General features: G+C 36.0%; 1 protein-coding gene across 1 annotated transcript; it reads right to left on the bottom strand.

Moving 5' to 3' along the window:
• Positions 1-13,039: 13,039 nt before the first annotated feature.
• LOC136233301 (protein DOG1-like 4) lies at positions 13,040-14,131 on the bottom strand. Its single transcript, XM_066022923.1, has one exon. It carries the CDS (start codon positions 13,950-13,952, stop codon positions 13,206-13,208), a length of 747 nt encoding a protein of 248 aa, XP_065878995.1. The 5' UTR covers positions 13,953-14,131; the 3' UTR covers positions 13,040-13,205.
• Positions 14,132-15,120: the final 989 nt, after the last annotated feature.

Below are 15,120 nucleotides of genomic sequence, written 5' to 3'. Positions count from 1 at the left end.
TTGAGATACAAGACGAATGATATATCTCTTGTACACTAGCTAGTTTGATACTTTGTGTATAAATTTAGCATGAAAAGTTTTTCTTTCGGTTTAACTAATTTAAAGAGGAATATATGGATATATGTTCTATTTATAAAGAGATTGATTAAAGGATAAATTTAGTGAAATTTTGCTCGGGACTAGCAAAAGCTTAAGTGTGGGAGTTTGTTAAGCCCAAAATATACCTAAAATATCATATATAAATACGTTAAATTTACATTGAAATCGTGCTAATTATATTCATTTAGAGTACTTTTACGTCTTTATATACTTCTTTGATGCAAGATACTTAATTATTTGGTTAAATCCAAATAGGAGCTAAAACGGAGCAAAAATGAGGGAAAAACCTAAGTTACGTGCCAAAAGTACGTGTTAATCAGAAGACCGATTCAAGGAGACGAGAAGCAGCCGATAGACGGGGGAGAACGTCCCTATCGCGATTGAGATTCTCAGAATCTCAGTCACGACACGCTAATCTCAAACACCGAAGATCAAAGTTTTTCAGCTTTCTCCATTGCCCCCTGTCTCGGTTGAGATTCTTAGAATCTCAGTTGAGATAGCGAAGAATTCTGCACAACTTTCACATGTCAGAAATCCAAAAAACGCGTATGTTCGTTTGGATAAGAGCGACCCTTCACCAGCGGACACAACCCTTCAATTACAACCATTCACCAACTATAAATAAGTGATTCATTTCAGAATTCAAGGGTGGATTAAGTTGGTTAAGCGAGTTATGAGATTTGTTATTATGTTGAAGAAACTCTGACTTAGAAATGAGTCAGATTAGTTTACACTTCTGTAAAAGCAAACTTGCTGTACACAAGTTGTTCTTAGATTAGTTATAAACACAGTAGTGATTAGTTTAGTTTTAAAGATTGTTCAAAGCCAAGTTCACATTCTGGTAGTGGACCTAGCGGTCTCTATTCCGAAGATTCAGCGAGAAGAACTAACGGCTGAAGCGCAAAAGGGTCTGACAAACCTACGGAGTTTGAGGGAAAGATTGACAACCCGGATCTCAAAGATTTCATCAAAATGCTATCCATGTTTCTTCCTCTCTGTTAACTTGTGAAGATTCAAAATTCACTAATAATTCATTTATCTTATTCAATATATTCTTCCTGTTGTTATTTTGATGTTATTCTGATAAAATGATTTTCAAAGTAATAAACTGGTGTTTTCATTAAAACGTTTTACACAATTATATTTACAAGGAAACTTTATTGAACACTTGAAAGAATTAGTTTTTATGGATGATATGATTGTGAGCGTGGCTTATCGGATATAAAATACTAATTTGATTAAGGTAGAAATCTGCTCCGATCTAGAGAGATTTCTACGGTTCAAAGCCCATTAATTGCGTAAATTCTTGAATTATTAAATGTTCATAATCTTACCAAAGTTATAGTTGCTTTCTTTGCTTAATGCGAATAAGTTTTATACACTTTTTATTCTAAACACGAAAGTTTCTATCTTGTAATCAAATCTCAAGACAGAATTGTTCTCTAAAGTTCAACATATAATTCTCATCTAGTCCTAACCAATACAAACCAATACAATTAATTAAACGATTTTCTTAAGTTAAACCTAAAGTCGAGAATAAAACTAAATTAAAATAAGTTTTAGTTAAAAAGCGTTCCCTGTGGGTTCGATATCTTTTATTACTACAAGCGTATACCGTGCACTTGCGGAAATCGCTCAACACTTGGCGAATGGTTTAAAGGAGAAGCTTGCCGATCTGGAGAGGAAGCTAGAAGAGAAGACCTTAGAGGCTAACAAGTTGTCTAAGAAGCTGAAGGCAGAGCAAGAGACGCGATAGAAGGATTAGGAGCGTTTAGAGGGAGCTTACGGACTCCGTGCCTACTATTACGGCGAACACATCCTGGCGGCTCTTTTGAAAGACTTTCCGGATGCTGGCATCGACGATCCCCAAGTGGAGGTGCCTTCCGAGAATGAGGCATTTTACTATGCTTCCTTAGAGGATGCTAGGGCGGTCATCTTCAAAGAAGCTTTTGCCCCTCCTGCCATACTAAAGAAGAGTGAAGGGATCATTGATCTGGATGACGTCATTCAGGACACGGAGGACGTTTTGGAAGATGGCGACACTGCGCCTGGTGAGAATCTCCCTAAGGCGGATGAGCAAACAAAAAGCCAACATGATCCTGTTCCTGAGCCTACGCCGAAGCCCGTTGAGGCTAACCCAAGCTCCTCTCCTCTTGATGATAATATTAATGACCTTACTGCTTAGGGTCTCTCTTTGATGTAAAAATGCTACAATATCTTTTTGCACATTTAATATTTCTTTTGCTTCTCCTCAAGAAGTTTTTGCCTTTGGATGCATGCCTTTTTACTTTTAAGCATTCACTTAGTTATATGCTTTCTGGGAGAGACATAAGTGCCTAGACTTATTCTCTGAACTGCTTTTTAAGTACACCAATCTTTCAATCTTTCAAACTTTTTCTGAATTTTTCAAGTTTTCAAACTTCTTCTGAAATTTTTCAAGTTTTCAAACTTCTTCCATTGTATCACGGGGTAGGTGGCCAGTCGTCCCCCAGTAAGCTTGCGATAAGCTTTTAAGGATTTCCTTTGCGCAGGATGAATCCGTCCATTAATAGGATATCTAAATGACCACTTTACAAAGAAGTGTCTATCCACTGCGGGACATTTATAATTTTGGATCCGCCCTATGAAGGGACTTTTAAAAGATTCTTTCACGGGGAAGAGAATCTGCCCTGATATGGAGGGACTTCGCATAAAATTTCCCACAGGAGAAACAATGGAGAACGTTTAATGGAGAACTTGCCCTATAGAGAATGGAGAATCTATGCCTTCCCTCTTGGTTAGAAGACATTTATGTATTATATGCTAAAAAGAAACATTCAAGAAAAAATCAACTTTAATAACAATTCATTTATTTAAGCAAGAAATGGCTTGCCTTTTTTACAATGGTGAATAGCCTCTCTTATGAGCCTCATTAAAACCTTATAACAAGAAAAAACCCATTGGGAAAAAATCTTATTCTAAGGAAAAAGAGTACTCAAGGCCCTTTTCATTCTACTTCTGAAAGTATTTGAGGAGATTCTGGATGTTCCAAGTTCTTGGTATCTTTGTTCCATCCATCTCCTCAAGCTTGAAGGTGGCAGCTCCAATTTTAACCGCTACACGGTATGGTCCCATCCAGGTTACGCCTAACTTGCCTTTTCCATCTGTCGACTGGATTTTATCCGCCTTCTTCAGGACTAAATCCCCTTTATTTAGCTCCATTAGGCGAGCATTTTTGTTGTGATATGAGGCGATTCGCTGTTTATAGGCGGCGATTCTTGTAGAAGATTTATCTCTCTTTATTTCAAGATCATCCAGGCTTTGTCTAATCCTTTCTTCATTTTGCTGCTCGCAATAAAAGGAGACTCGCCCACTCGGATTTTTGATTTCGATGGGGAGAACTACTTCGACACCGTAAGTAAGAGAGAACGGAGTTTCTCCGGTCGCCACCCTGGGGGTTGTACGGTACGCCCATAAGACCGACATCAATTCATCCGCCCAACATTTCTTCTTCTCTCCCAATCTTTTCTTAATCCCCTTGACAAGCATACGATTTGTAACCTCGGTCATCCCGTTTGATTGTGGATAGTAAACGGAGGTGAAATTGTTGGTGATTCCCCAATCTGAGCAGTATTTCTTGAACTCTTCACAATTGAACTGTGTCCCATTATCCATGACGATCGTATAAGGTACGCCAAATCTCCCAATAATGTTGTCGTGGAGGAAATCTATCGTTCGCCTGGCAGTGATAATTGAAACAGGTTCGACCTCCGCCCATTTGGTGAAGTGATCTACTGCCACTATTATGAACTTGTATTGCCTCTTAGTAGGCGGGAAGGGCCCTACTATATCAATGCCCCAGGTGGCGAATGGCCAGCCTTCTACGATTGGTCTTTGAAGCACCTTGTGTACATGTGTTTCATTTGCGTGAATTTGACAATTGTGGCACTCGTTCACCATTTTCTTAGCATCCTTCTCTACTGTGGGCCAATAATATCCTGCTAATCTTGCCTTCCTAAAAATCGTATCATGTGCTTCGTGCGCTCCACATATCCCTTCATGTAATTCCCATATGGCATCTTGTCCTTCCTCTGTAGTGATACATTTTAACCATGGCTGGATAAAGGACTTTTTGTATAATTGATCTTCCATAATAGCATAGTGGGCGCCTCTCTTAACCACCTTCTTGGCCTGATTCCTGTCTTCAGGCAGGGTTCCTTCTTCCAGGTATTGTACTATGGCGGTTCTCCAATCATTCTCAGCTAGTTGGACGATCGCCATTTCCTCCTTCTCAAATGCTGGTTTTGTTTTGATTGTAAATGGACATGTGATGTCTTGCTATTGGTTCTTGCTGGAAGCTACTTTAGCCAGCTGATCCGCCTCCATATTCGACTCTCGGGGGATATGCACTATTTCCCACTTCACATCCTTGCCTTCCAACATAGATAGGATCCGCTTTGCTTCTTCCACATATTTTACTAAAGTTTCCTCTTTGACATGGAAATTCTTGATTATCTGATTCACCATTAGCTTTGAATCACTATATATCACTACATGTTCCGTCACCACCTCCTTCAATAATTGTAATCCGAGGATCAAGGCTTCATATTCTGCCGCATTGTTAGTTACGGAGAAATCTAATTTAGCTGCATAACAGACTTGAACATATTCTGGCCCCTTTATTACTACACCTGCTCCTGCTCCTTCTTCTGAAGAGGCTCCATCCGTATGCATTGTCCATTCTTCTTTTTTCACTTTTGGTGAGCTTGTAAATTCCTCTGTGAATTCATTAACAAAATCCGCCAAGACATGGCTCTTCAATGCTATCCTTCCCTCGTATCGAATATCAAATTTGCCTAACCGTATGGACCACTCCATCAATCTGCCGGATGTTTCTGGCCGCTGCAATACCTTCCTCATTGGTATACTTGTTCGTACTATGATGGTATGTGCTTGAAAATATGGTCGTAGGCGAATGGAAGTGACTACCACCGCCAATGCCATCTTGTCTAGCTTCGAATATCTTGTCTCAGCATCTTTCAATACCTTGCTTACATAATATATAGGATATTGTTGTCCTTCTTCCTCTCTAATTATGACCGTGCATATTGCTTTAATAAAGATCCTCTCCTTTAATTGGTCTACTCATCAACGGCGGTCTAGACAAGAACTCCTTGATTCCTTCGAACGCCTATTGGCAATCATCATTACAATCGAAGGATTTTTGCTTTTTAATTACTTCATAAAAGGGGAGGCATCGTCTGGCGGAGCAAGATATGAATCTTCCCAAAGCAATGATCCGCCCGTTTAGGCGTTGCACCTCTCGAAGATTCTTTGGTGGCTTCATTTCTAATACTGCCTTTACTTTTTCAGGGTTGGCCGTTACTCCTTGGCGGTTAATGATATAGCCTATAAATTTGCCCGATGTGGCACCAAATGTACATTTTTCTGGGTTAAGCTTAATATTATGAATTTTTAATACATCAAGTACCTCTTTGATATCCGCCGCATGTTCCTTCATGGTTTTGCTTTTGATGATCATGTCATCAACGTATATGGAGAAGTTATCGCCTTCTTATCCTTGAAGATTTTGTTCATCATGCGTTGATATGTGGCCCCTGTATTTTTTTAAGCCAAAAGGCATTGCCTTTAAACAATATGTGGCCTGATGTGTGATAAATGATGTTTTGATCCTATCCTCAGGGCGCATAGGTATTTGGTGATAGCTGGATTTCACATCTGTGAAAGAATAGACCTCGTGCCCTGCCGTTCCATCCACCAAAATGTCAATACATGGAAGAGGATAGTTATCCTTTGGACACACCTTATTTAAGTCTGTGAACGCACATTGTGTATGCTCCACCAGCTTTTTTTAACTAGGACCACATTCACCAGCCATTCTGTATAAATTACTTCTTCTATTGCATCCACCTTTTTAAGCTTCGCGATCTCCTCCTCTATCGCCTTCTGTCTTTCTGGCCCATGATTCCTTCTTTTTTGTGTGACTGGTGCAACTTCATCTATCGTATTGAGTTTGTGAGTAATGAGGCTTGGACTTACTCCTCTTAGTATTTCATTATCACCGGTAAAAACCTCTTGGCATTCAACGAGTGTTTGTATAATTTCCTCTTTGATCTCTAGGTGCAGCCCCTTTGCAATTTTCACTCTTTTTCCTTCGGAGATAAGGCATGTCTCGGTTTCTCCTAGAGCGGATATGTTCATATTCTCCTCTTCCTCCTGTTCGTCATTATCTTCTTATGGGCGTATGGTTAGGGACGCCGTATAGGTTTCTTGAGCCATTTTTTGGCTTCCTTTGACCATTATTTCGCCTTTTTCAGTTGGCACGTACATAGTTAAATGGTGTACCGATATTAGGGCGGCAGCTTCTGAGAGGAAAGGTCTTCCTAAGATAACATTATACGCCAGCCGGCCATCCAGGATGGTGAATTCCTGCTCTCCCTTCCAAGTCTGTTTTCCGTCTGTAATTTCACATTCCAGCATTACCTGTTCCTTGGTTTGGACAATGTGTCCAGTCACCCCTAGGATGTCCATAATAGTAGCTTCAACCTGCATTGGATCAATTCTCAATTTGGCGAATGCGGTTCTTGTGATCACATTGCACGAGCTCCCTGTGTCAATCATGACACGCTTTATATCCCATCCTTCAATGTTCATCATAATTACTAACGCATCGGCATGAGGACCATTAGTGGATCCTATTTTGACGAAGGGTTTATTGAGAGATATCTTATCGGAATCCTGTATCCTTGCCTTTTTAGCAAGTGGTTGGTATCCATGTCCTCCTGCAATAACGTTGATCACTCCTTTGCCCTTGCTTTTGCTACCTTCTTTTTCTTTTCCTTCGCCTTGCTCACTTTGGACGAACCTGTCAAGCACCCCACGTTCGATTAATTTTTCAATCCTTATCCAGCATAAGACATTTGTTAGTGTCATGGCCCTGCCTTTTGTGGAACCTGCAATATGACTTTATACTCCTTCCCATGGGGACGTGCTGTTCTCCTTTGAAATCCGGGTATTGGACGTCCCTTTTAAATCGACTCTGATGCCCACACCATGCTTGTTCGCTGCTCCATTGAAGAACATAGTCCATCTTTTGACCTCTATGAACTTTAACTATTCATCAGGGAATTCCAAATTTTCAACATAGTCTGACTCAATGGGTTGCTGAGCTAAAAATTCAGCCACTTCTCTTCCTTTGATGACCTTCTTCGTGACGTATTCAATGTCGAATTCAGACAGTAGAAGTAACCATCTAGATAGTTGACCCAATAATGTTGGAGCTTCACACATATACTTCATTTGATCGACTTTTGCAACCACTTGAACCCGATAGGACTAGAAGTAGTGCCACAACTTCTTCATAAGCCATACCATTACATCACAAGTCTTCTCAACTATGGTGTATCTGGTTTCATAGTCAAGGAGATTTTTACTGAGGTAATATATGGCATGCTCAGTCTTGTCTTCTTGTTCTTGCACTAACATTGCCCCATACTGACGTCTCCTTTATAGCCACATATAGTATTAGGGGTTTCCTAAGCATTGAAGGCTTCAAGATAGGTGGATTGATCATATACTTCTTGATTTTTTTGAACACAATCTAGCACTGCTCATTCCACTCCACTAGCTGTTGCTTCTTTACCAACTTGAATATGGATTCACAAACTGTTGTGAGGTGAGAAATGAATTTGCTGACGTATTGAACAGAGCCTAATAAAGATTGCACTTCTTTATCCCATCTATCGAAAGTGATGAATGGCCAGTCTATCATTAACTACTCTGTAATAACTTCATGTGATACTAATATCTATCCGAGGCACACTCGATGTGTTGGATTGTGTTAGATAACAGAGTCAAAGCATCACACATTCCAGCATCACATTAGTGATTGTTTCAGTCTCAGAATTAGTTATACCTACTAATACCATTGAGATAATACATGTGACACTAGAAAGATCCATCCAACTTGTTATCTCATATCGGATCCCAATCCTAATAAACTCATTCATTGGATCCACGTAACAGTCTAGATATCATTATATCGAAAGCTTGTGAGATCAACTTTCTGTTCAGGAATAAAAGATATTGTTACATGCAAGTCTCTACGGTATTATATTAATCTCATAACATAATACTTGACTTGGGTTCATTTAAGTTTATTGATTAATTATAATTAATTAGAATCATAAATTATGGTCTCATTTCATCTTGTATGAACGCTTTATGATGACCGTTATAAACTAGGAATTACTTTTGTCTTACTGTTTAGTTGTGATAAAAGATAATATGCATTTTATATAGTTGAACTTGCTATATCAAATAAATCAAATAACTCAGCAATGAACAATTTATTTATTAATAAGTTATGTCCTAAAACAATTATCTATAGGATAACAAACTAACACCTACATCAAAAACCAGAAACAAAAAAGAAGTTAAAAACTAATCACCTTCACAAAGCTTTTGGTAGCCCTTAGCATCCTTGTATAAGATATTCCCCTTCGTATTACGAAGAGCTTAAGGAACATTCGTTTAGACCAAATACAACATGAAAAGATAGTTCCATTGGAGGGAATATTTTATAAGAAGCTTGTGATCGACTTGCTCCTTCTCGATCATATCTTGTGCAGGCTCCAAAGTGCTTGAGTTATAGGGGTCTTGGTTCTAAATTGTTTGAAAAGGAAAACCTTCGTATATACACTTTGGGGAATGGCAGGGTTGCCATTCAGCCAAAACAACTTCGGCTTAAAGTCCCTCACACTTTGTATCTTACCCACTAAAAAATCCCTCATGTCACAGCTCATCTTCTAATAGTTCATGTCATTTATGGCCTTCTTCATGGGCTTTTAGCAAGATTGGAACAAAAGCCCAGTCAGATTAATATCTAGGTCATTGCGTACCTTGGCAAAGGCAAGAAACTCCAACCAGACATTTAGAGAGATTTGGCAGGGACAACAATTAAACTCCTTTAACGCATTTAACATCCCACCGGAAAGAGGAAAACACAACCCAAAATCTTGGTAAAAATCCCTAAATACCCTTTCAAATGATTAAACACCATGTGCTCATCAGAAGGGAGACTAACGCCCATCCTATTTGGCTTATAGTACGAAGCCACAATCCTTATAAGCTCATTTGCAATCAAGGTTGAAGGTTGGTCATAAATTAAGGTGTTTACTTGCTTAGACGAAGTGACCTTTTCAGTAGTCTGGGTTTTTTTAGTAACTTTCGAAGACTTTGATTTTTTGGGGGCCGTTACTATATTTTGTATGTTCAAAGGGTCAAGATTAGGAGACTTTTTGGAGTTTTTCCGTCTCAAACATTCCATATAACGAGAAAATAAAAGAAAGAAGAAAGCACAAAACTTATTGTTTCAAATTCTGGAAAATTACCAAAGGAGAGAAAGAGAAAGTTATAAAGTCGTATGTGACTTGTTCTCTCTCTTTTATAACCTTCCTGGGGAAGATGATGATGATGCGACACAATTAATAATAGGATTCTCAAATCATTATTCTATCTCAAAGAAATAAAAAATTCTAAAAATGACAGCAATAATGGAATTAAGTGACGAGAATGACATTAAAATGCCAAAATATCAAGAATTCAAATTGTTAACCGTAAAATCAGTAAAGTGACATCACATTCTAGTTTCATGTGAGATGTGCGTAATTAATGACATTATAACATGCCTCTACCTGTTACCCCTTCATATGAAAAAGGGTAAAACACGTCAATACAAGATTTCTGTAAACATATAGAAATCTTTATGAATCCAACAGAAGGATAATATTGTCCAAACAAAAAATGAAGTTCAGTGTCAATCAAATGCTGCTTTCGGCTATATCACAAGCAAACGCTAAAAAGGATTCAACCTTCGGTCATCCCTTATAACGAGACCCTAAAAGCAGTTCGGTCTAGAGACTTCGGATGGAAAGGACATCTGATATCACACAGTTTATCATAATACACATGGACCAATCACACGATCCATCCTCAACAGTATCTGTCGAGCCATGTGGACCAGTCAAATGGAGCATCAAGGTCATGCAAATTTTTACTCGCATTCGGTGTCATGATTCATGAAACCACAAGTGCTATCGTTACTATCGTTTCTAGTTGACAACATACCTTTACCGTTGAGTCACTGCCACGTGGGTCTCTGCTCATATTTAGGATACATAACCTGATTCCTTTATACATAAAAGGTACACAATACCCAAAAAGGTAGTGTATTCATTCCCATTGCTCACATAAGCTTTATACAGTACTCAATAGCCAGTCCCATAACTGACTTCGACATCAGAACAGAGTCATCGGTCACCAACTTCTCTTTGATCTCTTTTTGTTATCTTATCTCCAACATTCAAAGCATTTCTCAATCTCAGGTCAAATTTCCTCACATCAAATATTACTCAATATATTTATGTTGTAAAAGACATTAGGCGCTAGTCGAGCAGACATAGCCTTAGAAAATCAATTAGGGATTTATCGTGGATTAATTGGACTTGCCTTTTATATTTTTTATTTGATAATCAACAAATTATTATATACATTCAATTAAAATACGTATATACTATCTAAAAATAATAATATAAAATTATTTAATATAAAAAATATAAATACATATATTTATATCATATATCTTTTTTAGTTACATTTTTTTGGTTACATACTATATATTTTAAAATGTGCGAACATCAATCTTTTAAAAATAATATCATTGAAACACTCAAAAAGTGAATGATAATAAAACATCACAATAAAAAACATTTTCGCTCATCGTTGCTTAGGTGGAACCCATACAATTAAAAAATACTTAGACAAAAAAAAGCACCTAAAAAAAGTAATTGGAAAAAATTGGAACGAATTCTCAATTTCGAACAGTTAAACGACCTTGTTTTTTTTAACTGTGCTCAATATATTACTGAAATATATAATGAAATATGCTATAATATTATGTAGGGTAAATAATTATAAAGTCCTTATGTTTTTGCTTAACATACTAGTAGGTTCATTATATTATTATAAGGTACTTAAGTTTTATTTTAATCAACTTTTTAGTCATTCCATGTGTTTTTATAGATGAAAGTCCAAATTGCCCATAGTTATTCACATAAAAAAAACTTATTTTTTAGTTTCAAATTTAATCTAAATAGTTTTAATACAGTTTATGAAGTATATATATATATATATATATATATATATATATATATATATATATATATATATATATATACCGAAACTTAATTGTATATACAAATCATTAAAAATGTATTTTTATTCTCTTAAATTTTTATTTTATTAATATAATGTCTTTAATCTAGCATTAAATATTAATAAAAAAATTTAAAAATCGTATTTTTTTTCATTTATAAAATTTATTAGAGATAAATAAAGATTACTTTTTACGATTTATATAGTTTTGCTCTTATTTTGATAATTTTTGAAATATTTTTCATTCATTTTTTTAGTCAATAAAATTTAGGCTACTAAATTAAATTTCTATAATTATATAAATTTAATAAATTAATTACTCAATATTGTAGAGATTATGTAGAAAAAAAGCATAAAATAGTAAAAATAGATTTTTTATTATTAAAATATAGAGTAAAGGATAATTTTGGTATTTTAAAATTTATTTGGTATAGTTTGACCATTGACTCAAACATAAGGACTAAGGAGTTAATGAAACTAAAAACTGAAGGATTATATAATTATTTCTAAAAACAGAGAGACTAAGGCTCTGTTTGATAACAATAAAAATCACTTAAATTAATAGATTAAGCACTTTTTAAGTTTAAGTGTGTTTGATAATAGTTTTTTTATTAATCACTTAAATTATTCAATTAAGCTACATATCACTTATTTTGTTAAGTCAAAATATTTAACTTAAAATTTTAAGTTAAACATTATCAACTAATATTTTAATATTCAGCACTTATTTTTAATATTTATCAAACACTTATATTATTTAATAATTTCAGTACTTATAATATTCAACACTTAAAATTCAGTACTTATTTTTTCAGCATTTAATTTTAAGTTTTATCAAACGACACCTAAGTAATGTATTAAGTAGAAACTCGGAAATTTTATAATTATTTATCCTATTTTATATACTTAATTTATCCCTCATTTTATTAAAGTTATTGTGAAATATATACTTCCTTAATTATAACCTACTAGTCATTCCATTCCTTTACACATCATTCTACTAAATATAATTTTTATGTTTATTGGCCCATGTGTGTTTTAATATTCTGAGATAGAATTTTATTTAGTTAACTAATATAAATTTATTAATTTTTTTTTTTTGTTTTTTTAAAATTGTATGCAATACACTTATATTAAATAAAAAAATTACATTAAAGATAAAGAAAAATCCTTAACCTACCTTATCCATTTAATTTATGTGAAACGCGACTAAACTGACCTAAGAAAATGAAGGATATTACTTATTTTATTTTATGTTTTTTTATTTTTATTTTAATGCATGGGCGTATTTATCTCAATCTCCAGATATATTTGCTTGAAAATGTATATTATTGTTTATAAAATCGAGAAAATGCATACTTGCTTGAAATTCACGAGGTAGGACGAGTATATATCAATCTATCTCTCTCTCTCTCTCTCAATAATTATATATATCCTCCATTTTATGTAGGAAGCTATAAATTCGTCTTTCATCACCCGCTGACTGAGAAAATTTATTCATACTTCTCTGTTACATGACTTTCTTTATTATTTTACTTTATTTGTACTAAGATTAAAACAAAGTATCCATTATCATACCAGAATTTAAGAACCAGCCGAGGAGGAGATCAAACAAATAAAATAAAACAAGAAGATGATGAAATATCTAATAATCTAAGAGAAAGAAACATACATGGAACACTATCAGAATGTAATCAAAACATTTACATTATGAACAATAATATAATTCCAAGAACTTCTACATAATCAACTCACATAAATAACAAATTAACATTAACAAAGAAAGCAAAAAACATTAACATAAAAAGCAAAACTTCCTCCCCATGGAGAAAGCAAAAAAAAAAAAAAAAAACACTAAAAACCTGAGCCCTAGCCTAAGAAAAAGGGTGCAACTAAATATTGACATGGCGAATGCAATCCATTTTCTTCCCAGCTTGTTGAAGCTGAAGCTGAAACATAGTAATCATAGCCAAGAAATCCACACACTGTAATGGGTTCAAAATATCCAAAGTACCTTTCATAGTCCTAAGTCTAACACAATCTGCCATTTTCATTACTTTCACTAAACCACTCAATACCCCATTTAATGCTACCTGCACCAATCCCTCCACTTGGCTAGCTTTATCTCCAGTCTTCACTCGGAAAACCAGCCGAGCCAGTTCCACCATTTTTCTCTCTGCAACAGCTACTTGTTGCCTCTCCATCTCCATCTCCACCTTCTCTTTCTCCACTCTTACTTTTGCCCTCAACTGCTGAATCTTCCTCTGCTGTTCCTGCGTTAACTCCACTAAACTCGGACCCAGAACCGGAGATGTTGTTCTTACTGAGTCAAGTAATTTGAACACGGCTGATGGCTTCCAACCTGTGACCCAAGAGTAAGCATTTTCTAAAGGGGTGGACCAAATCGGGTAGAAAAAAGGGAGGACATCTTCAACTGCTAAAGCCCACTTTACAGTGTAGTATTCTTTGTAGTGTTGGGTTACTTTGGAAACTAAAGCTTGGAGCTCTTGTTCGGTGGGGGTGTTTTTAGAAGCTCGGTGTTCGGTTGATAGCTTTCTGAGTTGTTGAAGATAGTCTTCCAGCTGGGATATCCACTTCTCGAAGAACTCGGTGAATTTCTCTTCGACTTTGCTTTTCATCAGGAGGTTTTTGGTTGGGGGATAGAATAAGAGAGAGAGAGAGAGAGAGAGAGAGAGATAGAGAGGAGAGAGAGTTTAGGGGTTTGTTTAAGTTGAATAAATAGAGGAGGGAGGGGGGGTTGTGCATGGGTTACGCGCAGCAAAGTGAGAAAAGAGGGGTGAGAAAGGGGAAAGTGACGCTTTGCAAAGAGGGGAGAGGGTATGGCTTTTGACTGAGTTGATGAGTCACTTAGGGAATTCTCACCAGGTGGTGTTTGATATTTCTCATGTTGGAAAACGTGTCACCGAAAGGAACTTCGTGGGCTTCAACGTGGAACCCAGATATCTTCCTTTTTGGTCCCGCTCTGCTCACTAGATTTACAACACTTCGAAAATATACTTGCAAAATCAGCCAAACCGCTTAGAGTTGTCGGATTTGACCGTAGTGAAATTCAGTTTGAAAGCTAAGGGGCGGACTCAATATAAGTCCACTTATTATAATATTTATGAACAAGTTTGATTATTTTTTAATAATAGTATTTTTATTAAAAGCAAATGTAAAGCTATATAGTTTTGTATGAACTTTAATTTTATATATTTTCGAATTATTATAGTGGTATTTGAGTATATGAATTTGTGATGAAAAATCCTACGTCTTGCTAGATCTTTTTTGTTTACCTTGTAAAACACAACTAAGGATTAGACAAGGGGCTGAGTCCGGCAAACCCGCTCTAATGCTTAAGTCATGGTATGTTTAGGAAAGGTTGAAAAGTAAGGGTTAGATATAAGTTTTAGAGTTAATGTATCGTAGCACGTGACTATACATGTCTATTTATAAAGCTGTGTATCCTTCTTCTTTTCGGCGTCCTTTTGGTACTAGGACTCATTCTCCTACCCTGAGCTTGTGTTTAGAAGAAGTCCAGCATAATGTGGAGTCTTCAACTTAGCCACATAAGGGTTTTTCTTTAGAGGGAAAAATTTCTCTTAGTTGATCTGAATGGCCAAATTGTGACACTTGGTGGTTGATCCAAGAGCTTCTGAGGTGCCACGTGTCTGATTCGTTTTATACGAGATCATATGTCCTCGCCTTCTCTTCTGAACTATTGCAAGTGTTCAGTATGTTTGGAGGAGTGAAATATCTACTTTAGGTCTTCAGTTATTCCTTGCCATTGGTTGTCGCTGTCTTTGG

This window comes from Euphorbia lathyris, chromosome 6, assembly GCF_963576675.1.
Source record: "Euphorbia lathyris chromosome 6, ddEupLath1.1, whole genome shotgun sequence".
Lineage (NCBI taxonomy): Eukaryota > Viridiplantae > Streptophyta > Magnoliopsida > Malpighiales > Euphorbiaceae > Euphorbia > Euphorbia lathyris.
The sequence above is the reverse complement of the archived record's forward strand: the minus strand, read 5'-3'. Positions and strand labels throughout refer to the sequence as shown.